This window comes from Aquarana catesbeiana, linkage group LG06 (genome assembly GCF_042186555.1).
Source record: "Aquarana catesbeiana isolate 2022-GZ linkage group LG06, ASM4218655v1, whole genome shotgun sequence".
In the NCBI taxonomy this organism is placed as follows: Eukaryota; Metazoa; Chordata; class Amphibia; order Anura; family Ranidae; genus Aquarana; species Aquarana catesbeiana.
In genome coordinates, this window is record NC_133329.1 from 32,109,589 (window position 1) to 32,133,764 (window position 24,176).

Sequence of the window (24,176 nt, forward strand, 5' to 3'; positions counted from 1 at the left end):
TCTCTGGGGGAAAAAAAGCCCTTTATATAGCTCTGACTTGTACTGTAGTGCTGTACAAAGAACACTGAGCCAGTCACATCAGTCTCTGCACCAGAGGAGCTTCTCCACCAGGTGGTGCTGTTGGCTCACTCTGCTTTGCTCTCAGTTGGAGGAAACATCAAGCCTGGGCCTGTCCTGCAGGTTTCTCCCCCAGCCCCCATGCAGTGGGTGGGGGGAGATGAAGGTGGAGGCTCTCAAGAGGCACTCCATGTGCTCAAGCTGCAATGGATTCCCTTCAGGAAAAAACTCAAGACCTGCTTCTTCTAAGAAACTGATAACACAGAACGCATCTAGCGCCTTGAGGCGATTCAGTTTGCATTTGCAGCATTTTACAAATCATTCATTCATTCATTCATTCATTCATTCATACCCTGGTCAACCTAAGCTGTACCATAAATGTGGAGTCAAGGGACATTTCTCCTCTAACTGTCCAGAACAGAAGTGCTCTTTGAGTCAGGAACTGAGGCATCTGGTGAGGGACTGTAACATCATTAAATGTAACCTATGTGATAAGGTTGGTCTCCCTTATAGCCAGTGCCCTGAGGCTTTGCACAATAATCCAGAGTTAGTGGAGGAATTCTTCCGTCTGGATAGAGAAGAGTCTGGGTTGTCAGAGGTTGTACCAGGGAATCCTAGTGTCTCTGTCCCATCAGAATCTCTGTCTGTGATGCCATCTGTGGTGTTGGTGTCCCCCCAGTCTGTGCTTCCCCAGTCAGTGTCAGAAAGTGTGGTTGTCAAGTGTGTGTCTGCACCTATTGTTTCTCCTAGTGTAGTGAAGGCAGCGGAGTGTGCTGGACCAGAATGTATGGTGGTGCCAACCCCTCCTCCTCAGCATGGCAGAAGTGTGGCTGGAGGTCGGAAGACACCAAGGGGTGGAGTGAAGGATGGATTGGATGATGGTGGAGGGGGAGGTGGGAAGGGAATGAGGGTGGCTGGTGCAGAATGCAAGGTGAATGATGTGGAAGTCGGAGTAAATGATGTGGAAGTCGGAGTAAATGATGTGGAAGTCGGGGTAAATGATGTGGGGGGAGGAGTTAATGGGGGGGGGGGTTGGAATCGCATCCTGATGGCAATTAAATCTCAAAATGTTTCTTAGCCTGGATTGTGTTTAAGTTGAGGTTCGGAGTTTTTAGTCTCTTTTTTGTTGTCATTAAAATATGTTTCTTTTTATGTTATCTTGTCAGGAAACGTTTTTCTTTACTTGCTGATGTAAGCACGCTTGTTTTTGTGTTTTTGTTTAGTTGTTGTTTATTTTTGTGTAAATATGTTTTTATTAATGAACTGCATGTTTGTATGATTTTTTAATAAAAAAATGTATACTCCAATGCCAACCCCCCTCAGAGTCACACACTATTATTATTATTAGTATACATTTGTATAACTCTGACATATACCACAGAGCTGTACAGAGAACACTGAGCCAGTCACATCCGTCTTTGTACCAAAGGAGCTTACACTCTAATGTCCCTCCACAGTCGCACTATTATTATACATTTATATAGCTCTGACAGGATCCAGAGTGTTATACAGAGGTCACTGAGCCCCTGTCACATCACATTCAGCTACCCATCACATTTTGGTACCCGCTGGAGTGCGCATGCGTGACGCTGCCATATGCGTTCCAACACTGTTGTAAGACTACTTTGCCACAGGGCCCCTCTCGGGCTCGCCACGCTTCAGGCACGGCCTCGCTTCGCTCTGCATAATTATAATCTAACTCTATGTCCACTTGGATGGTGGGGCTTGAACCTGGACTCAGGGGTGTCACGCATGCGCAGTCCAGCGGGTAGCCAAATGTGATGGGTCGCCATATGTGACGCTACACCTCCAATGTTCTCCCCTCTGCTGAAGTAACAACACGTGTTTACATTCTTCCTGTTCTTTGTCTGGTCCTTCCCTTATTTTCTGTACCTGATAAGTTCTTCTTTAGCGTGTTTATCATACAGTATAATGAGTTTCTATGTACAAGGTCCTGCCCTGTTCCCAGTTTGCAGTTATCTTCTTGTATTTTATGACATTTGATCTTCTATGGACATTCCCAGCTCTCTATGGATTTCAGTCTTCTCTGTTTAGAGCTAACATATGTTTTATTTCTGCCAGGAGTACCATCCCTCAGGAAGGTGCTGCACAATTTTACAAATTAGAAGAAGATATTTTTTGTTCCATTTGTCTTGATGAGCTCTCGGATCCGGTCTCCATCACCTGTGGTCATACCTTCTGCAGAGGCTGTATAACCAAATATTGGGATGCCCCGGAGCTCCTTTGTTACCGCTGCCCAGAGTGCAGGAAAATCTGCCCCCAAAACCAGCTCATCCCTGCCTACAGGCTGAAGAACGTGGTGACCAAGGTCCAACTGGCCGTCAAGGAAGAGCAGAGCAGAGAGGTGAGAGAGTGGAAAATTCTACTATATAGGGTGTATACCAGAAAGGAAATATTCCTATCAGGGCAGGAGGTGTAAATTCAAACGCTATCCTTCTTGATTGAAGGATCAAGCAGCGTACGTATTTCAAATCCCATAACAACTGTAATCTTACCCTCACACACACTCTAATTTATTTGGAAGATGGAATGATAGGGCTTTATTAACAAACCTAACTAAAGCTTTCAACCTACTTCCAAGTCCTCTATAGTGAATCAATTGTTTGGCTGATCAAGTGCAAACATCGAGCGGTACACCAAAAAAAAAAAACAGGTGGCACAGTGTAAAGTCCAGTGCCTATATAACTTTATTAGTCCAGGACAAGCAACACAATACCTCTTCTAACACTTTTCACACAACGAGACCTAATCGTGAAGAATGTATTGTTACAAATAGGTCCAGTTGGGTGAAATGCAACGGAGGAGGAGGTTCCAGGTGGGGCTTCATGTTGCTTGTTCTAAACTAGGGGTCTCCAACCTTTTAAAGAAAGGGCCAGTTTACTGTCCTTCAGGCTTTAGGAGGTCCAGGCTCTGGCCAGTGGGAGTAGAAAATGCCCCAGTGTCAGTGGGAAGAATAGTGCCCCATCAATGGTCTCAGTGCGAGGAATAGTGCCCTAGTAGTGGTATCAGTGGGGGGAATAGTGCCCCATCAGTGGTCTCAGTGGGAGGAATAGTTCCCCATCATTTGTCTCAGTTAGAGGAATAGTGCCCCATCATTGGTCTCAGAGCAATAGTGCCCCATTATTGGTCTCAGTGGGAGGAATAGTGCCTCATCATTGATGTCAGTGGAGGAAATAGTGCCCCATCTTTGGTCTCAGTTAAAGGAATAGTGCCCCATCATTGATCTTAGTTAGAGGAATAGTGCCCCATCATTGGTCTCAGTTAGAGGAATAGTGCCCCATCATTGGTCTCAGTTAGAGGAATAGTGCCCCATCATTAGTCTCAGTTAAAGTAATAGTGTCCCATCATTGGTCTCAGTTAGAGCAATAGTGCCCCATTATTGGTCTCAGTGGGAGGAATAGTGCCTCATTTTGGTGTAGGTGTCTCAGCCACAATGATGCTGTGTCCAGGGCCATGCCCCGGAATCCATGTCGCCCACATAGGTGTCACTACGATTTTCATCAGAAGAGATGGTTCTCCAAGCCAACTACTTGTGACTCCAAGCCCTGCTGTCAGATATCGGCCACCCTCACTTGTCAGATGTCTCTCTGCTTTTTGCCCTTCTGTTTTCAGGAAATCTAAGATGTCTGAATCCATAGCATAATTTCCCAGGTGCTACAAACTAGAGTTTTAGACTTTGCTCCCTGCTCCATGCTCCTAAATTTGCCTCTCTCTCAGCAAAGATGGGCAGATCTTCTTCTTTCCATCTCCAAATGAGGAATGATTTCAGGGTTTCTGATTGAACCTGTGCACAGTTCCTGAGCCAAATGGAGGAGTTTGGCCTATTCTGGATCTGAAGACTCATCATTTGTTTTTGCAAATTCAAACATTTTGCATAGTTACATAGTTAATCAGGTTGAAAAAAGACAGTTCAACCATAAAAAATAAAAATAAAATAAAAAATATCGTACAATCCAATATACCCAAGTCTATACCCACAGTTGATCCAGAGGAAGGCAAAAAACCCCAGCAGAGCATGCTCCAATTTGCTACAGCAGGGGAAAAAATTCCTTCCTGACCCCCCAAGAGGCAATCGGATTTTCCCTGGATCAACATTACCTATAAATGTTAGTACCCAGTTATATTATGTACATTTAGGAAAGTATCCAGGCCTTTCTTAAAGCAATCTACTGAGCTGGCCCGAACCACCTCTGGCGGGAGTCTATTCCACATTTTCACAACTCTTATGCCGCGTACACACGGTCGGACTTTTCGTCTACAAAAGTCCAACGGACGCTGACGGACTAAAGCTGGCTGGTAATCCGATCGTGTGTGGGCTTCTCCGGACTTTCAACGGACTTTTTTAGCCTCAAATCCGACGGACTTTAGATTTGAAACATGCTTCAAATCTTTACGTCGTAACTACGACGGACCCCGAAATCCGCTCGTCTGTGTGCTAGTCCGACGGACAAAAACCCACGCTAGGGCAGCTATTGGCTACTGGCTATGAACTTCCTTATTTTAGTCCGTTGTACGTCATCACGTACGAATCCGTCGGACTTTTGTGTGGTCGTGTGTAGGCAAGTCCGTTCGTTAGAAAGTCTGCCGCAAGTCCGCCGAAAGTCCGCCGGAAGTCTGTCGGACAGGCTGTCGGACTTTTGTAGCTGAAAAGTCCGACCGTGTGTACGCGGCATTACTGTGAAGAAACCTTTCTGTATTTGGAGGTGAAATCTTTTTTCCTCTAGATCTAAAGAGTGCCCCCGTGTCCTCTGTGTTGACCGTAAAGAGAATAACTCAACACCAAGTTCACTATATGGACCCCTCATATATCCTTTGAACATGTTGATCATATCCCCCCTTATTCTCCTCTTCTCAATAGTGAATAAATTCAGTTCCTCTAATCTTTCCTCATAGCTGAGCTCCTCCATGCCTCTTATCAGCATAGGATCGGCCAGGTCAGTCATTGCCTCCCTCCTTTTGGCCTTGTCCAGAATCTTCCTACCTTGAAACAAACTTCTTGTCATGGTTATGCAATTGAGTTTGTTTGTCAGCTTACCTGTCTCCATGTTTTCATCTCCAAAGACCAGCTGTCTCTCACCGGACTGCTTTTATTAACTCTCCTCTAGCATGGCTCCAGCCCAGCTCCTATCAGAGAACTCTATATTAACTGCAGGTCAGCCCTGCTGATCAACCTTTGTGTGTTTGGCTTCCTGTTCCTGCCTGCCGTGTGCTCTACGTTTATTTCTGTTACCGACCTTGGTGTGTTCTATACTATTCCTGTCTGCTCGTGGCCCTGACCTTTGGCATGTCCCCGACTATCTCTGTTTGCCTGTGACAATGAACCTTGGCGTGTACTCTGTTGTCCTTGCCTGCTTGTGGCCCTGACCTTGGCTTATTCCTTTACTATCCCTATCCTTCTGTTGCCTACTATGGGTGTGAGCTGGGGGACCCTGGGGGTCGGGACCTGGAGCCAGTTGCAACCCAGTCCATCCTCGCCACTAGAGGCTCTGGTGAACACCTGCTGACTCTTAGACTCCGCGCCCCAGGGAATCCTACGCTCTAACCCCGGTGGGATCCGTGTTGGTGTTCCACGGCCCTGCCTTCCTTATCCCTGGACTCCCATCCGCAGCAGTCTGCCATAGGGTCCACTGCCTTGCGGTGCACTTCTGATCCCAACGGTGTGTATCTGTCACTTAGCCTCAAGGTGACCTGACAGTTTGATCAGCCATGGACCCGGCTGACGTGCCGCTTCCTGCAGCCGATCCATTGCAGGGCATAGTTCGCAGACTCGAGACCCAGGAATCTAATCAGACTCAGGTGATGCTATTCCTTAAGGATATGGCTTCCCGCTTCGAGCAGCTCCAGGCTTCCTTGGGAAACCCGAACCTGCAGCCTCAAGTATAATTAGCAGCTGCACCTATCGCACCAGTCGCAGCCACACATTCGTATTTACTGCCAGCTCCGTCCCGTTTCTCTGGGGACTCCAAGGCCTGCAGGGGCTTCCTCAGCCAATGCACCATTTATTTTGAGCTCCAGCCTCAAAACTTTCTGTCTGATCGGGCTAAGGTAGCCTATATCATTTCCCTCCTCTCTGGTGAAGCTTTAGCTTGGGCTGCCCCCCTGTGGGAGAAGAATGACCCGGTGGTTTCCAGCCTGTCCGACTTCTTGAAGCTTTTTCGTAATATCTTCGAGGAACCAGCTCGGGTTTCTTCAGTGGCTAGTGCCCTTTTACGCCTTTGCCAAGAATCTCGTTCAGTGGGACAATATGCGCTTCAGTTCCGTATCGTCACAGCTGAATTGAGCTGGAACAATGAGGCCCTGGTCGCAACCTTTTTACATGGCCTCTCTGACCGAGTGAAGGTCGAATTAGCAGGAAGAGCCATCCCCGCCGGTCTGGACGATGTAATTTCCTTGTGCAATCAGATTTACATTTGTTTCCAGGAGAGGTCCCTAGAAAAAAGACGCCAGCACCCTCTAGGTCCTAGTCAGCCAGAACTCTTCCCCCATCGCTCTGTGGAGCATCCTCTACCTGCTGAGGAACCTATGCAGCTGGGCTGGACTAGACTAACCACCAAAGAATGTGCTAGACGCAGAACTCTAGGCTTGTGTCTTTATTGTGGGGGCAAGGGTCATTTTCGTGACTCCTCGCTTCGTCCGGGAAACGCTCGGGTCTAATACATTTGGAAGGTGGAGTATTGGACCCAGAAACATCACCTTCTCGTCTTCTTTTCTCCTTTTAAATTCACGATTACGTACAAACCTGGTTCGTGCAATGGTCGGGCTGATGCTCTCTCTAGGTCATTTGACACTTTGGACGAGGAGTCCACCCCTGATCCTGAGCCGATCATTCCGACCTCATGCATTGTTGCCAATTCTACCACCCTGGAATCAAAAATTCCTCCTGGCAAAACCTTTGTTCCCATGGAGCTAAGAGCTAAGATCCTTTGTTGGGGACATGATTTCAAGGTGGCAGGTCATGCTGGGTTCCTCCGATCCTTCCTGCTCATCAGTCATCTCTACTGGTGGCCTAACCTCCGCTCGGATGTTAAAGAGTACGTTAAGGCTTGTCATGTCTGTGCGCAGTCTAATGCCCCGTACACACGGTCGGACTTTGTTCGGACATTCCGACAACAAAATCCTAGGATTTTTTCCGACGGATGTTGGCTCAAACTTGTCTTGCATACACACGGTCACACAAAGTTGTTGGAAAATCCGATTGTTCTAAACGCGGTGACGTAAAACACGTACGTCGGGACTATAAACGGGGCAGTGGCCAATAGCTTTCATCTCTTTATTTATTCTGAGCATGCGTGGCACTTTGTCCGTCGGATTTGTGTACACAATCGGAATTTCCGACAACGGATTTTGTTTTATAGCCTGCTCTCAAACTTTGTGTGTCGGAAAATCCGATGGAAAATGTGTGATGGAGCCTACACATGGTCGGAATTTCCGACAACAAGGTTCTATCACACATTTTCCGTTGGAAAATCCGACCGTGTGTACGGGGCATAAATCTTCCACACTAGCCTCTGCTGGTCTTCTCATGCCCTTGCCCATTCCTAAGGAGCCCTGGTCTCACATCGCCATGGATTTTATCACCGATCTTCCACTGTCGGAGAATAATACAGCCATTTGGGTGGTAATCGATCGGTTCTCCAAGATGGCTCATTTTGTTCCTCTTCCTGGTCTCCCTTCTGCCTCTGCCTTGGTTCCCATTTTCGTACGAGAGATTTTCCGCCTTCATGGTGTTCCTTCTCATGTCGTTTCGGACAGGGGTGTTCAGTTTACGTCCCATTTTTGGGGAGCCTTTTGCAAATCCCTCAACATTACCTTGGATTTTACCTCTTCTTACCCCCCCAATCCAATGGCCAGACTGAGAGGGTTAATCAGGAGTTGGAGGTCTTTCTCCGTACCTTGGTCTCGGCTTATCACGATGATTGGGCATCACTACTTCCGTGGGCAGAGTTCACCTACAATAATCATGTCAACGTCAGTTCTCAGAAAACACTCTTTATCACTGTTTATGGAAGACAACCTCAACTCCCTATTCCTATGACCTGTTCTTCCGATATTCCAACCTTGGCTTCTGTTCAGGAATCATTCAATTCCATGTGGGCTGACGTTCATGATTCCCTCCAGAAAGCTGCCAACAAATTCAAGAGTTTTGCTGACCGTCGCAGGCGTAAGCCGCCTTCTCTTCAGCCAGGAGACAAAGTCTGGCTCTCCACCAGGAACATCAAACTCCGGGTTCCTTCTCTCAAATTTGCCCCAAGATTCATTGGTCCGTACACCATAACTTCTAAACTGAATGCGGTTTGTTTCAAGCTCCAGATTCCCAAAAGCCTCAAAATCTCTAACTCCTTCCATGTTGTTCTTCTGAAGCCTTTAGTCCTCAATAAGTTCTCTCGTCCTCTCTCTACCACAGTGCCGGTCTCTGAGGATAATCAGGAGTACGAGGTTAGCCAAATTTTGGATTCCCGTCTCTGTAGAGGCATTCTCCAGTACCTCGTGCATTGGAAGGGGTTTGGTCCTGAGGAGAGGTCATGGATCAAGCCTTCTGAGGTCTTTGCACCTCGTCTGTTGAGGAAGTTTCATTTGAAGTTCCCCTCTAAACCTGGTCCCAGGCGGGGAAGGGGGGGCCTCGTAAGAGGGGGGTACTGTCATGGTTATGCAATAGAGTTTGTTTGTCAGCTTACCTGTCTCCATGTGTTCATCTCCAAAGACCAGCTGTCTCTCACCTGACTGCTTTTATTAGCTCTCCTCTAGCATGGCTCCACCCCAGCTCCTATCAGGGAACTCTATATTAACCTCTGCACTGCAGGTCACCTTTGTGTGTTTGTCTTCCTGTTCCTGCCTGCCGTGTGCTCTATGTTTATTTCTGTTACCGACCTTGGCGTGTTCTATACTATTCCTGTCTGCTCGTGACCCTGACCTTTGGCGCGTCCCCGACTATCTCTGTTTGCCTGTGACCCTGAACTTTGGCGTGTACTCTGTTGTCCTTGTCTGCTTGTGGCCCTGACCTTGGCTTATTCCTTTACTATCCCTATCCTTCTGTTGCCTACTGTGGGTGTGAACAGGGGGACCCCGGGGGTCGCGACCTGGAGCCAGTTGCAGCCCAGTCCATCCTCACCACTAGAGGCTCTGGTGAACACCTGCTGGCTCTTAGACTCCGCACCCCAGGGAATCCTATGCTCTAACCCCGGTGGGATCCGTGTTGGTGTTCCAGCGGCCGTGCCTTCCTTATACCTGGACTCCCATCCGCAGCAGTCTGCGGTAAGGTCCACTGCCTTGCGGTGCACCCCTTATCCCAACGGTGTGCATTGACCTGACACTTCTGTTCCCCCACTCTTGTGCTTGGTTTCTTCGGGTTCAGGTTCGACCCTGAAATTTGTGTCTGCATGAGAAGCTTTGGCCTTAACCTGGTTCTTTATGCCCTTGAAGGCAGTGCTGTATGTCTAGTTTCAATCCAGATAATTGCAACTCAACATTCTGGCAGTGTGTGATAAACCGTTTTGGTCATTGCACCACCCTGTGCATCTCACCTGCAAGGCCAGATTTTCCCTGGCGTGGTGGATTTCTAACCCTTTCAACCAAAGATGTCGAGCATTCTCGTGATAGATGCCAGTCTGTCAGGCTGGGGGAGGTGTCCTAGATGCCTTCTCGGAGCAAGGGACGTGGTCATTGGGGGAAGCTCATCTTCCCATCAGTATGGGAAGTCCTTTCAATGCTTGACAATTGTCTCTTCAATGCTGGACCCCTCCGTTGCGAGGCCACCTGACAAGAATCCAGTTAGGCAATGCCATGACTGTGGCCTACATCAATCAGAAGGGAGTCGCTAGAAGTTGCGCCACTCAAAAGGAAACAGACTTGATCCTCTTGTGAACAGAATTGCATATTCTGGACCTGTCTGCCTCTCCATATCCAGGCATGAAAAATTGGAGGTTGAATTTCTCATTCATCAGCATCTGAATCCAGGGAATGAGATATTCAACTGGAGGTGTTTCAATTGCTGTACCACAAGTGGAGGACAATGGATATGGATCTTCCAGTGTCCAGATTCACCAACAAACTGGACAGGTTTGTCGCTAGGTCCAGGGACCCCATGGCCTTCACAGTGGACTCAGTGCGATTGGTTACATCTGATCTGTGCCTTTCCATCTCTGCAGATGCTCCCTCATTTGTATGTCAGGATCATGATGGAAAGCATTATGGTGATTTCCATCACACCAAACTGATTCAGGAGGGTGTGGTACCTATTCAGACTACTGGCAGACTCTCTGTGAGCCCTTCCTAATAATGGTCTGGACCTTCTGTCCCAAGGGCCAGTCCAAGACCCTGCTTCTCGGTCACTATCTTTAATGACTTGGCTGTTGAAGCCCAGTTCCTAAGGGATGGTGGTTTTTAAATTTTGCACAGTCTACCATTACATCTGGAAAGCCTATTTTGCATGGTGGAAGACCAGGAAATTTCATGCTAGGAAGTACTGTCAGACACATCTTGTCTTTCCTCCAGTCTAGTCTGGATCAAGCTTGGAGTACTCTCAAAAGGCAAAATTACAGAGACCCTTCTGAATGAGGAACATTTTTAGGGTTTCTGTGCACAGTTCCCAAGCCAAATGGAGGATTTTTGGACCATTCTGGGCCTGAAGACTCTTAATTTGTTCCTCAGGGTTCAAAAGTTTTGTATGGAGTCAGCCATTGCCTTTCTCCTTTTAGGAAATTTTCTGGCTTTAGTAGACCTTCAGAATTCTTACTTGCAATTACCTGAAAGTAGCTGCATATAACCTGTGGTTTAAGACTAAAGCTCCTCTGTTCTTTACTGTACTACAGGAAATTTTGTTTTTTTACTAGTAAGTCCTTTGAATAAACTTGCATATGTGGCTTACGTATGTTAAAGTAATTTCAAAAGCAGTCTATTTAAATCTGAAGTTTTTGTTTTATTCCAGCCCTGAAGGTCCTTATTCAAGCACTGCCTGTTATGGGGTGACAATTTTCAATAGTGCTCCTGCTTTGTCACTTTACCATGTTCCTCTGGCTATACTGACACGCAATGCTCAGGCATGGTCCACCGTTGCTACTGTCGGGAAGACATCCTAGAGCAGTAATGGCGAACCTTGGCACCCCAGATGTTTTGGAACTACATTTCCTATGATGTTCAACTACACTGCAGAGTGCATGAGCATCATGGAAAATGTAGCTCCAACACATCTTAGGTGCCAAGGTTGGCCATCACTGTCCTAGAGCAATAATGTGCAGCTGATGCTGGAGTGAGTGTGTGTGGACAGGAAGTAGTTGAACAGGAATGCATGAGGTCAGTGACACTGGGATGGGAATTAAGAGTAACAAAAAAAAAGGTAAAAACAGTATTTTATAGAAAAAATTACAATTGTTTGGTACACCGTGCCTTAGCAAACTATACAGTGGAGCAAAAAAGTATTTAGTCAGCCACCAATTGTGCAAGTTCTCCCACTTAAAAAGATGAGAGAGGCCTGTAATTGTCATCATAGGTATACCTCATCTATGAGAGACAAAATGTGGAAACAAATCCAGACAATCACATTGTCTGATTTTTGAAAGAATTTATTTGCAAATTATGGTGGAAAATAAGTATTTGGTCAATGTCAAAAGTTCATCTCAATACTTTTTTTATATATCCTTTGCTGGCAATGACAGAGGTCAAACGTTTTCTGTAAGTCTTCAAAAGGTTGTCACACACTGTTGCTGGTATGTTGGCCCATTCCTCCCTGCAAATCTCCTCTAGAGCAGTGATGTTTTGGGGCTCTCGCTGGGCAACACAGACTTTCAACTCCCTCCAAAGGTTTTCTATGGGGTTGAGATCTGGAGACTGGCTAGGCCACTCCAGGACCTTGAAATGCTTCTTACGAAGCCACTCCTTCGTTGCCCGGGGTGGTGTGTTTGGGATCATTGTCATGCTGAAAGACCCAGCCACGTTTCATCTTCAATGCCCTTGCTGATGGGAGGAGGTTTGCATTCAAAATCTCACAATACATGTCCCCATTCATTCTTTCATGTGCATGGATCAGTCGTCCTGTTCCCTTTGCAGAGAAACAGCCCCAAAGCATGATGTTGCTACCCCCATGCTTCACAGTAGGTATGGTGTTCTTTGGTTGCAACTCAGCATTCTCTCTCCTCCAAACACGACGAGTTGTGTTTCTACCAAACAGTTCTACTTTGGTTTTATCTGACCATATGACATTCTCACAATCCTCTTCTGGATCATCCAAATGCTCTCTAGCAAACCTCAGACGGGCCCGGACATGTACTGGCTTAAGCAGGGGGACACGTCTGGCACTGCAGGATCTGAGTCCCTGGCGGTGTAGTGTGTTACTGATGGTAGCCTTTGTTACGTTGGTCCCAGCTCTCTGCAGGTCATTCACTAGGTCCCCCCGTGTGGTTCTGGGATTTTTGCTCACCGTTCTTGTGATCATTTTGACCCCACGGAGTGAGATCTTACGTGGAGCCCCAGATCGAGGGAGATTATCAGTGGTCTTGTATGTCTTCCATTTTCTAATTATTGCTCCCACAGTTGATTTCTTCACACCAAGCTGCTTGCCTATTGCAGATTCAGTCTTCCCAGCCTGGTGCAGGTCTACAATTTTGTTTTCCTTCGACAGCTCTTTGGTCTTCACCATAGTGGAGTTTGGAGTGTGACTGTTTGAGGTTGTGGACAGGTGTCTTTTATACTAATAACAAGTTCAAACAGGTGCCATTAATACAGGTAATGAGTGGAGGCAGGGGCGGCTCCAGACATTTTTTTTGGGGGATGCTGTGTGGGTGCTGAAAGTATAAGTAGTGGTGCTAATGCGGCACGCGTCGCCCTCTTGTGGGCGTGGTCAAAAGTGGGTGTGGCCAAAAAGTATGTGTTTTTTTCATTGTCTCTCCCATCGTATAGATAAAATAGGACCTTCGGGCACACTTGATTGTGGGAGTAAAACAAGCCCAAATGGAACCAGCGATGAGAAACCCCAGAATGTATAAGGGCCAGCAATGACAACCCCATAGTACATGTTAGGGCCAGCCAGAACACCCAGCACAGCACAGCAGTGAGCAACTTACAGTGGAGGTCAGTGAGCAGTACACAGCATAAAGTGCAGAGCAGGAGTGACCCCTTAGAGTGCCCAGATTAGGAGTGAGCCCTTAGAGTGCAAAGAGAAAGAGTGACCCCATACAGAGAGTGCGCCCTTTAAGAGGGCCCAGAGAAGGAGACTGCCCCCTTTAGACGGCCCACAGCACAACGGTGACCCCATACCCAGTGCCCACAGCACAACGGTGACCCCATACCCAGTGCCCACAGCAGGAGGGTGACCCCATACACAGTGCCCACAGCAGGAGGGTGACCCCATACACAGTGCCCACAGCAGGAGGGTGACCCCATACACAGTGCCCACAGCAGGAGGGTGACCCTATACACAGTGCCCACAGCAGGAGGGTGACCCCATACACAGTGCCCACAGCAGGAGGGTGACCCCATACACAGTGCCCACAGCAGGAGGGTGTCCCCATACACAGTGCCCACAGCAGGAGGGTGACCCCATACACAGTGCCCACAGCAGGAGGGTGTCCCCATACACAGTGCCCACAGCAGGAGGGTGACCCCATACACAGTAGAAGGGTGACCCCATACACAGAAGGAGGGTGAACCCATACACAGCAGGAGGGTGACCTCATGCACGGTGTCCACAGCAGCAGGGTGACCCCATACACAGTTCCCACAGCAGGAGGGTGACACCATACACAGTGCCCACAGCACAACGGTGACCCCATACACAGTGTCCACAGCAGGAGGGTGACCCCATACACAGTGTCCACAGCAGGAGGGTGACACCATACACAGTGCCCACAGCAGGAGGGTGGCCCCATACACAGTGTCCACAGCAAGAGGGTGACACCATACACAGTGCCCACAGCAGGAGGGTGTCCCCATACACAGTTCCCACAGCAGGAGGGTGACCCCATACACAGTACCCACAGCAGGAGAGTGACCCCATACACAGTAGGAGGGTGACCCCATACACAGAAGGAGGGTGACCCCATACACAGCAGGAGGGTGACCCCATGCACAGTGTCCACAGCAGGAGGGTGACCCCATACACAGTGCCCACAGCAGGAGGGTGACACCATACACAGTGCCCACAGCACAACGGTGACCCCATACACAGTGTCCACAGCAGGAGGGTGACCCCATACACAGTGCCCACAGCAGGAGGGTGACACCATACACAGTGCCCACAGCAGGAGGGTGGCCCCATACACAGTGTCCACAGCAGGAGGGTGACACCATACACAGTGCCCACAGCAGGAGGGTGACCCCATACACAGTGCCCACAGCAGGAGGGCGACCCCATACACAGTGCCCACAGCAGGAGGGTGACCCTTTACACAGTAGGAGGGTGACACCATACACAGTGCCCACAGCAGGAGGGTGACCCCATACACAGTGCCCACAGCAGGAGGGTGACCCCATACACAGTGCCCACAGAAGGAGGGTGGCCCCATACACAGAAGGAGGGTGACCCCATACACAGTGCCCACAGCAGGAGGGTGACCCCATACACAGTGCCCACAGCAGGAGGGTGGCCCCATACACAGTGCCCACAGCAGGAGGGTGGCCCCATACACAGTGCCCACAGCAGGAGGGTGGCCCCATACACAGTGCCCACAGCAGGAGGGTGACCCATACACAGTGCCCACAGCAGGAGGGTGAACCCATACACAGTGCCCACAACAGGAGGGTGAACCCATACACAGTAGGAGGGTGACCCCATACACAGTGCCCACAGCAGGAGGGTGACACCATACACAGTGCCAACAGCAGGAGGGTGACACCAAACACAGTGCCCACAGCAGGAGGGTGACACCATACACAGTGCCCACAGCAGGAGGGTGACACCATACACAGTGCCAACAGCAGGGGGGTGACTCCATACACAGTACCCACAGCACAACAGTGATCCCATGCACGGAGCACACTGCAGGAAGGTGACCCCATGCACAGTGCCCACAGTACGACGGTGACCCCATACACAGTGTCCACAACACAACAGTGACCCCATACACAGTACCCACAGCACGAGGGTGACCCCATACACAGTACCCACAGCACGACGGTGACCCCATACACAGTGTCCACGGCACGACGGTGACCCCATACACAGTGCCCACAGCACGACAGTGACCCCATACACAGTGTCCACAACACAACAGTGACCCCATACACAGTACCCACAGCACAACGGTGACCCCATACACAGTACCCACGGCATGACGGTGACCCCATACACAGTGCCCACGGCACGACGGTGACCCCATACACAGTGCCCACGGCACGACGGTGACCCCATACACAGTGCCCACGGCACGACGGTGACCCCATACACAGTGCCCATGGCACGACGGTGACCCCATACACAGTGCCCACAGCACCATGGTGAACCCATGCACAGTGCCCACGGCAGAAGGGTGACCCCATACACAGTGCCCACGGCAGGAGGGTGACCCCATACGCAGTGCCCACAGCAGGAGGGTGACCCCATACACAGAAGTAGGGTGACCCCATACACAGTGTCCACAGCAGGAGTGACCCCATACACAGTACCCACAGCAGGAGGGTGACCCCATACACAGTGCCCACAGCAGGAGGGTGGCCCCATACACAGTGCCCACAGCAGGAGGGTGACCCCATACACAGTGCCCACAGCAGGAGGGTGGCCCCATACACAGTGCCCACAGCAGGAGGGTGGCCCCATACACAGTGCCCACAGCAGGAGGGTGGCCCCATACACAGTGCCCACAGCAGGAGGGTGACCCTTTACACAGTAGGAGGGTGACACCATACACAGTGCCCACAGCAGAAGGGTGACCCCATACACAGTGCCCACAGCAGGAGGGTGACCCCATACACAGTGCCCACAGAAGGAGGGTGGCCCCATACACAGAAGGAGGGTGACCCCATACACAGTGCCCACAGCAGGAGGGTGACCCCATACCCAGTGCCCACAGCAGGAGGGTGGCCCCATACACAGTGCCCACAGCAGGAGGGTGGCCCCATACACAGTGCCCACAGCAGGAGGGTGGCCCCATACACAGTGCCCACAGCAGGAGGGTGACCCATACACAGTGCCCACAGCAGGAGGGTGAACCCATACACAGTGCCCACAACAGGAGGGTGAACCCATACACAGTAGGAGGGTGACCCCATACACAGTGCCCACAGCAGGAGGGTGACACCATACACAGTGCCAACAGCAGGAGGGTGACACCAAACACAGTGCCCACAGCAGGAGGGTGACACCATACACAGTGCCCACAGCAGGAGGGTGACACCATACACAGTGCCAACAGCAGGGGGGTGACTCCATACACAGTACCCACAGCACAACAGTGATCCCATGCACGGAGCACACTGCAGGAAGGTGACCCCATGCACAGTGCCCACAGTACGACGGTGACCCCATACACAGTGTCCACAACACAACAGTGACCCCATACACAGTACCCACAGCACGAGGGTGACCCCATACACAGTACCCACAGCACGACGGTGACCCCATACACAGTGCCCACGGCACGACGGTGACCCCATACACAGTGCCCATAGCACGACAGTGACCCCATACACAGTGTCCACAACACAACAGTGACCCCATACACAGTACCCACAGCACAACGGTGACCCCATACACAGTACCCACGGCATGACGGTGACCCCATACACGGTGCCCACGGCACGACGGTGACCCCATACACAGTGCCCACGGCACGACGGTGACCCCATACACAGTGCCCACGGCACGACGGTGACCCCATACACAGTGCCCACAGCACGATGGTGACCCCATGCACAGTGCCCACCGCAGAAGGGTGACCCCATACACAGTGCCCACGGCAGGAGGGTGACCCCATACACAGTGCCCACAGCAGGAGGGTGACCCCATACACAGAAGTAGGGTGACCCCATACACAGTGTCCACAGCAGGAGTGACCCCATACACAGTACCCACAGCAGGAGGGTGACCCCATACACAGTGCCCACAGCAGGAGGGTGGCCCCATACACAGTGCCCACAGCAGGAGGGTGACCCCATACACAGTGCCCACAGCAGGAGGGTGGCCCCATACACAGTGCCCACAGCAGGAGGGTGGCCCCATACACAGTGCCCACAGCAGGAGGGTGGCCCCATACACAGTGCCCACAGCAGGAGGGTGGCCCCATACACAGTGCCCACAGCAGGAGGGTGACCCCATACACAGTGCCCACAGCAGGAGGGTGACCCCATACACAGTGCCCACAGCAGGAGGGTGACACCATACAAAGTGCCCACAGCAGGAGGGTGACACCATACACAGTACCCACAGCACGACGGTGACCCCATGCACAGTGTTCACAACACAATGGTGACCCCATAGTCCAGTGGTGCACTGTTATGAAGACACCTGATCATCATTTGGGCACTGTAAGTAGCAGGCACAGGCACTTTTGATCTGTGTGGCATTCTAATGATTGCAGTACATGTCTCCAAGCCCAATGAGAGGGCTGATATCAGAGGATTTCCCTCAGAGTGTCCACTGCTCAGTCCAGATCAGGCCCCTCAATCAGTGTAATGCAGCATGCTGCTATAGATCAGAGGACTGGAAAGCCCCCCTCCCTTCAAGGCTCAGCAGCTACAATAAAAACAGAAGATGCCTGCAGCAGTGATCAGCCTCGCTCCTCCTAAGCCTTCCCCCTCGGAGCACACCATGTGACACACACACCCCTCTTGTCCTCTGACACTGACAGACTCAGTAAGCCCTGCAGACTACAATGCACTGAGTGCAGCAGCTCCATTCTGCTCCCTCACTCCTCCCACCACCATATAAATAAACACAGCTTCTCTCCTCCTCGCTCTCCTTAGAATACCGGCTTCCTCCAGGTTTCCTGGGGCCCTGAACAGAGCTGGGCTCTCTCTGCTGCTCCCATCCAAATTCTTCTTTTGGCGGCAAATGCGGCGACCAGCACTGGATCAATCCACCACTGATGCAGGCTCCTCACCACCCAGCCCCTCTCGGGTCTAACTGATCATTAGCAGCTTATTCGGCATTATCCCTCCACTTTACAAAAGAGTCCCTAGCCTCTTGCAGACAGGATTCACAGCAGGTACAAATTTTTTTTTAAATCCTGTGACTGTACTGTAATACCACTGTGGAAATTTTGGGGGTGCTATGAGGGTGCTTGAAGATTTTTTGGGGGAGCTTCATCACACCCAAGCACCCACCTGGCGCCGCCCCTGAGTGGAGGACAGAGGAGCCATTAAAGAAGAAGATACAGGTCTGTGAGAGCCAGAAACCTTGCTTGTTTGTAGGTGACCAAATACTTATTTTCCACCATCATTTGCAAATAAATTCTTTCAAAAATAAGACAATGTGATTGTCTAGATTTGTTTCCACATTTTGTCTTTCATAGATGAGGTATACCTATGATGACAATTACAGGCCTCTCTCATCTTTTTAAGTGGGAGAACTTGTACAATTGGTGGCTGACTAAATACTTTTTTGCCCCACTGTACATTATCCAACTAGGATTAGCTCTACTTTTAAGACTTGACTTAAATGGTGCCTTACTGTGACTCACAGGATGATCTCGACTCACCACTTGAGCAGTCTCCATAAGAAAGGAACAGCCTCATATTACTGGTGACTTTTTTTATCTTATTAGATTCCACCCTCAGCCCTTCACCTGGTGTATACAGATAATGATGAAAGATTGCAACTTGATGAGTCGGTGGCACAGAGATGCTTCTTGGACACAGAAGTGTCGGAATACCCCCTGTGCCTTATCTGTGTGATTGGAGAGAAGCGGAGAGGAAAGTCCACCCTACTGAATTTTATCCTGAGAGCCCTTGACTGTCTGGTGAGTAAAGCCATCCATATCATATCCTGAGTAAGGATGAGCCGAACACCCCCCGGTTCGGTTCGCACCAGAACTTGCGAACAGGCAAAAAATTTGTTCGAACACCATTAAAGTCTATGGGACACAAACATGAAAAATCAAAAGTGCTAATTTTATAGGCTTATATGCATGGTATTGCCATAAAAAGTGTTTGGGGACCCGGGTCCTGCCCCAGGGGACATGTATCAATGCAAAAAAAAGTTTTAAAAATGGCCTTTTTTTCGGGGTCAGTGATTTTAATAATGCTTAAAGTGAAACAATAAAAGTGAAATATTCCTTTAAATTTCATACCTGGGGGGTGTCTATAGTATGCCTGTAAAGTGGTGCATGTTTCCCGTGTTTAGAACAGTCCCTGCAGCAAAATGACATTTCTAAAGGAAAAAAGTAATTTAAAAGTGCTCGCGGCTATAATGAATTGTCGGGTCTCGGCAGATAGATAAAACTCATTGAAAAAAACTGCATGGGTTCCCCCCTCAGTCCATTACCAGGCCCTTTGGGTCTGGTATGAATATTAAGGGGAACACCGAACCAAAATTGAAAAAAAAAAAATTGCATGGGGGTCCCCCCAAATTCCATACCAGGCCCTTCAGGTCTGGTATGGATATTAAGGGGAACCCTGCGCCAAAATTTAAAAAAATGGCGTAGGGGTCCCCCTCAAAATCCATACCAGACCTGAAAGGTCTGGTATGGATTTTAAGGGGAACCCTGCACCAAATTTTTTTTAAAAATGGCGTAGGGTTCCCCCCAAAAATCCATACCAGACCCTTATCCGAGCACGCAACCTAGCAGGCTGCAGGAAAAGAGGGGGGGGACGAAAGAGCACCCCCACTCCTGAACCGTACCAGGCCACATGCCCTCAACATGGGGAGGATGCTTCGGGGTTTTATCTTTGGGGACAAGGGCCCCATCCCCCCCAACCCTTGCCTGGTGGTTGTGTGGGTCTGCGGGCGGGGGGCTTATTGGAATCTGGAAGCCCTCTTTAACAAGGAGACCCCCAGATCCCGACCCCTCTATGTGAATTGGTAATGGGTACATTGTACCCCTACTATTTTACAAAAAAAAGTGTCAAAAATTGTAAAAAAGACACGAGCCAGCTTGGGACAAGTCCTTTATTAAAAAATAAAAAAATAAAAATGTGCAGCAATGTCCATCTTTATCTTCTATTCCGCCGCCGTTGCCGAAAAAACCCAGCTCTGCCTCCATGGGTGGCTCCCGCCGTCTGATGTGTCGCTTACTTTGACAGCTGTTATATTGCTGAGGGCGGGGCCACCTGGTGACGTTTATGGGAGACTCCGCCTCCCTCTGACGCCACGGGGAAACCCGATGACGTGTACGAGTGACCCTGCCCCCCTCTGATGCCACGGAGGTTTCCCCCCGGCGTCAGAGGGGGCGGGGTCACCCGCACACATCACAGGGTGGCCCACCCTCAGCTATATAACAGCTGTCACAGCGGAAGAAGCGTAATTCGGCGGTCGCCTCCCATGGAGGCGGATCGTGGCAGCGTTTATTTTTTTTGGTTTGGCTGCAGGATAGAAGATAGATTTACATCGATGGAAATTTTTATTTCTTTTTTTTTAATAAAGGACTTGTCCCACGCTGTTTTGTGTATTTTTTACAATTTTTGAGATTTGTACCCCGTTACCAATTCACATGAGGGTGCCAGGATCTGGGGGTCTCCTTGCTAAAGGGGGCTTCCAGATTCCTGAGGGCGGGGCCACCCGGTGATGTGTAGGGAGACCCCGCCCCCTCTAATGCCACGGGGAAACCCGGTGACATGTATGAGTGACCCCGCCCCCTCTGACGCCACAGAGGTTTCCCCCGGCGTCAGAGGGGGTGGGGTCACTCACACACATCACAGGGTGGCCCCGCCCTCAGCTATATAACAGCAGTCACAGCGGGAGAAGTGTCATTCGGCGGCCGCCTCCCATTTTATTTTTTAATAAAGGACTTGCCCCAAGCTGTTTCATGTCTTTTTTACAATTTTTGACACTTGTACACTGTTACCAATTCACATAGGGGGGTGGGATCTGGGGGTCTCCTTGTTAAAGGGGGCTTTCAGATTCCGATAAGCCCCCCGCCTGCAGACCCCCACAATCAACATGGGGGCTAGGTGCTTTGAGCCCCCTTGCCCCAAAGCACCCTCCCCCCATGTTGAGGGCATGTGGCCTGGTATGGTTTAGGAGGGGGGGCGCTCTCTCATCCCCCCCCCTATTTTCCTGCGGCCTGCCAGGTTGCGTGCTCGGATAAGGGTCTGGTATGGATTTTTGGAAGGAACCCTACGCCATTTTCTTTAAATCTTGGCGCAGGGTTCCCCTTAGAATCATACCAGACCTGAAGGGTCTGATATGGATTTTGGGGGACCCCTACGCCATTTTTTTAAAATTTGGCGCAGGGTTCCCCTTAATATCCATACCAGACCTGAAGGGTCTGGTTAATGATCTTGGTGGGACCCCCACGGAATTTTTTTTTTTTTGGTTCGGGGTTCCCCTTAATGTTCATACCAGACCCAAAGGGCCTGGTAATGGACTGAGGGGGAACCCATGCTGTTTTTTTTCAACGAGTTTTATCTATATCCCGGGACCCGACAATTCATTAAAGCCACGATCAGTTTTAAATTACTTTTTTTCCTTTAGAAATGTCATTTTGCGCAGGGACTGTTCTAAATACGGGAAACATGCGCCACTTTACAGGCATACTATAGACACCCCCCAGGTACAAAATTTAAGGGAATATTTCACTTTTATTGTTTCACTTTAAGCATTATTAAAATCACTGCTCCCGAAAAAACAGCCGTCTTTAAAACTTTTTTTGCATTGATACATGTCCCCTGGGGCAGGACCCGGGTCCCCAAACCCTTTTTATGACAATAGCTTGCATATTAGCCTTTAAAATTAGCACTTTTGATTTTTCATGTTAATCTCCATAGACTTTTAAACAGTGTTCCACGGCTTTCGAATTTGCCGCGAACACCCCATAAAGTTTGTTTTGTGACTAGGGATGAGCCGAATGCCCCCCGGTTCGGTTCGCATCCAGAACATGCGAACAGGCAAAAAATTTGTTTGAACACGCGAACACCATGAAAGAATATGGGACACGAACATGAATAATCAAAAGTGCTCATTTTAAAGGCTTATATGCAAGTTATTGTCATAAAAAGTGTTTGGGGACCCGGGTCCTGCCCCAGGGGACATGTATCAATGCAAAAAGAAGTTTTAAAAACGGACGTTTTTTTCGGGGGCAGTGATTTTAATAAAGCTTAAAGTGAAACAATAAAAGTGAAATATTCCTTTAAATTTCGTACCTGGGGGTGTCTATAGTTACCTTTAAAGTGGCGCTTTTTCCCGTGTTTAGAACAGTCTGACAGCAAAATGACATTTCTAAAGGGAAAAAAGTAATGAAGTAATAGCAGCTATAGTGAATTGTCTATGGGAGAAATCAAAAGTGCTCATTTTAAAGGTGACCCCGCCCTCCTTTGATGCACGGGGACTTCCCAATGGCATTCCCGTGTTGTCAGAGGGGGGCGGGGTCACCCGTTTACGTAAGCGGGTGACCCCGCCCCCCTCTGACAACACAGGGAAAGCCATAGGGAACTCCCCGTGAAGTTCCCATGCGCCAGAGGAGGGCGGGGTCACCGGGTGGCCCCGCCCTCCGTTATATAAGAAGTGTCAGAAGAACCGAAGCGTCACACGGCGGAAGACTCCCACTGAGGCGGATCGTGCAGACGGAGCGGAGAAGAAGCCGGAGGAAGATGCGGGACGAGAAGAGCGGAGGAAGAAGAAGATGGAGAAGAAGAAGATGAAGGTGGAGAAGATGGAGAAGAAGAAGATGGAGGAAGAAGAAGAACACCGAAGGAAGACCAGAAGAAAGAAGATGGAAGAAGCACAAGAAGAAGAAATTAATAAAGGACTTGTCAAAAACCGTCTCTTGTGTTTTTTAACCTTTTTGACACTTTTTTTGTGAAATGGTAGGGGTACATTTGTACCCCATTTCCAATTCACACGGGAGGGCAGGATCTGGGGGTCCCCTTGTTAAAGGGGGCTTCCAGATTCCGATAAGCCCCCCGCCCGCAGACCCCCACAACCACTGGGCAAGGGTTGTGAGGATGAGGCCCTTCTCCCCATCAACATGGGGACAAGGTGCTTTGGGGGGCTACCCCAAAGCACCCTCCCAATGTTGAGGGCATGTGGCCTGGTACGGTTCAGGAGGGGGGGCACTCTCTTGTTCCCCCTCTTTTCCTGCGGCCTGCCAGGTTGCATGCTCGGATAAGGGTCTGGTATGGATTTTTGGGGGGATCCCAGGTCATTTTTTTTTAATTTTGGCGCGGGGTTTCCCTTAAAACCCATACCAGACCTGTATGGATTTTGAGGGGTTTGAGGGGGACCCCCACACCATTTTTTTTTTTAATTTTAGCATGGGGTTCCCCTTAATATCCATACCAGACCTGAAGGGCCTGGTATGGAATTTAGGGGGACCCCCACGCATTTTTAAAAAAAATTTTGGTTCGGGGTTCCCCTGTGGGGAAATTCCATGTCGTTTTTATCAATTAACTTTTATGTGTATTGCCGGACCGACAATTCATTATAGCCGGCGCTAGCGATAATAGTTTTACATGACTTTTTTTCCTTTCGAAATGTCATTTTGCTGTCAGACTGTTCTAAACACGGGAAACATGCGCCACTTTACAGGCATACTATAGACACCCCTCAGGTGCGAAATTTAAAGGAATATTACACGCTTATTGTTTCACTTTAAGCATTATTAAAATCACTGCTCCCGAAAAAAACGTCAGTTTTTAAAATTTCTTTTTGCATTGATACATGTCCCCTGGGGCAGGACCCAGGTCCCCAAACACTTTTTATGACAATAACTTGCATATAAGCCTTTAAAATGAGCACTTTTGATTATTCATGTTCGTGTCCCATAGACTTTAATGGTGTTCGCGTGTTCGAACAAATTTTTTGCCTGTTTGCATGTTCTGGATGAGAACCGAACCGGGGGGTGTTCGGCTCATCCCTACTGGTGGATAAAGTGATTCATAACATATCTTGGAATCCCATCACTGCCTGGTGAGTAAAGCTATCCGTATCATATCCTGAGAGCTCCTCATTACCTTGTTGGTAAACCCATTCATATCATATCCTGAGAGCCCTTTACCGCCTGGTACTAAATGTCATC

At 49.4% G+C, this 24,176-nt stretch overlaps 1 protein-coding gene across 1 annotated transcript in view; it reads left to right on the forward strand.

Annotated features, from left to right (window-relative positions):
- Nucleotides 1-24,176, forward strand: part of LOC141148264 (RING finger protein 112-like) — a 60,931-nt gene that overhangs the window by 1,437 nt on the left and 35,318 nt on the right. Inside the window, exons 2-3 of the mRNA XM_073635532.1 lie at nt 2,140-2,422; nt 18,768-18,962. Coding sequence (XP_073491633.1) covers nt 2,140-2,422; nt 18,768-18,962 — 478 coding nt within the window. The remainder of the gene's footprint in view (nt 1-2,139; nt 2,423-18,767; nt 18,963-24,176) is intronic.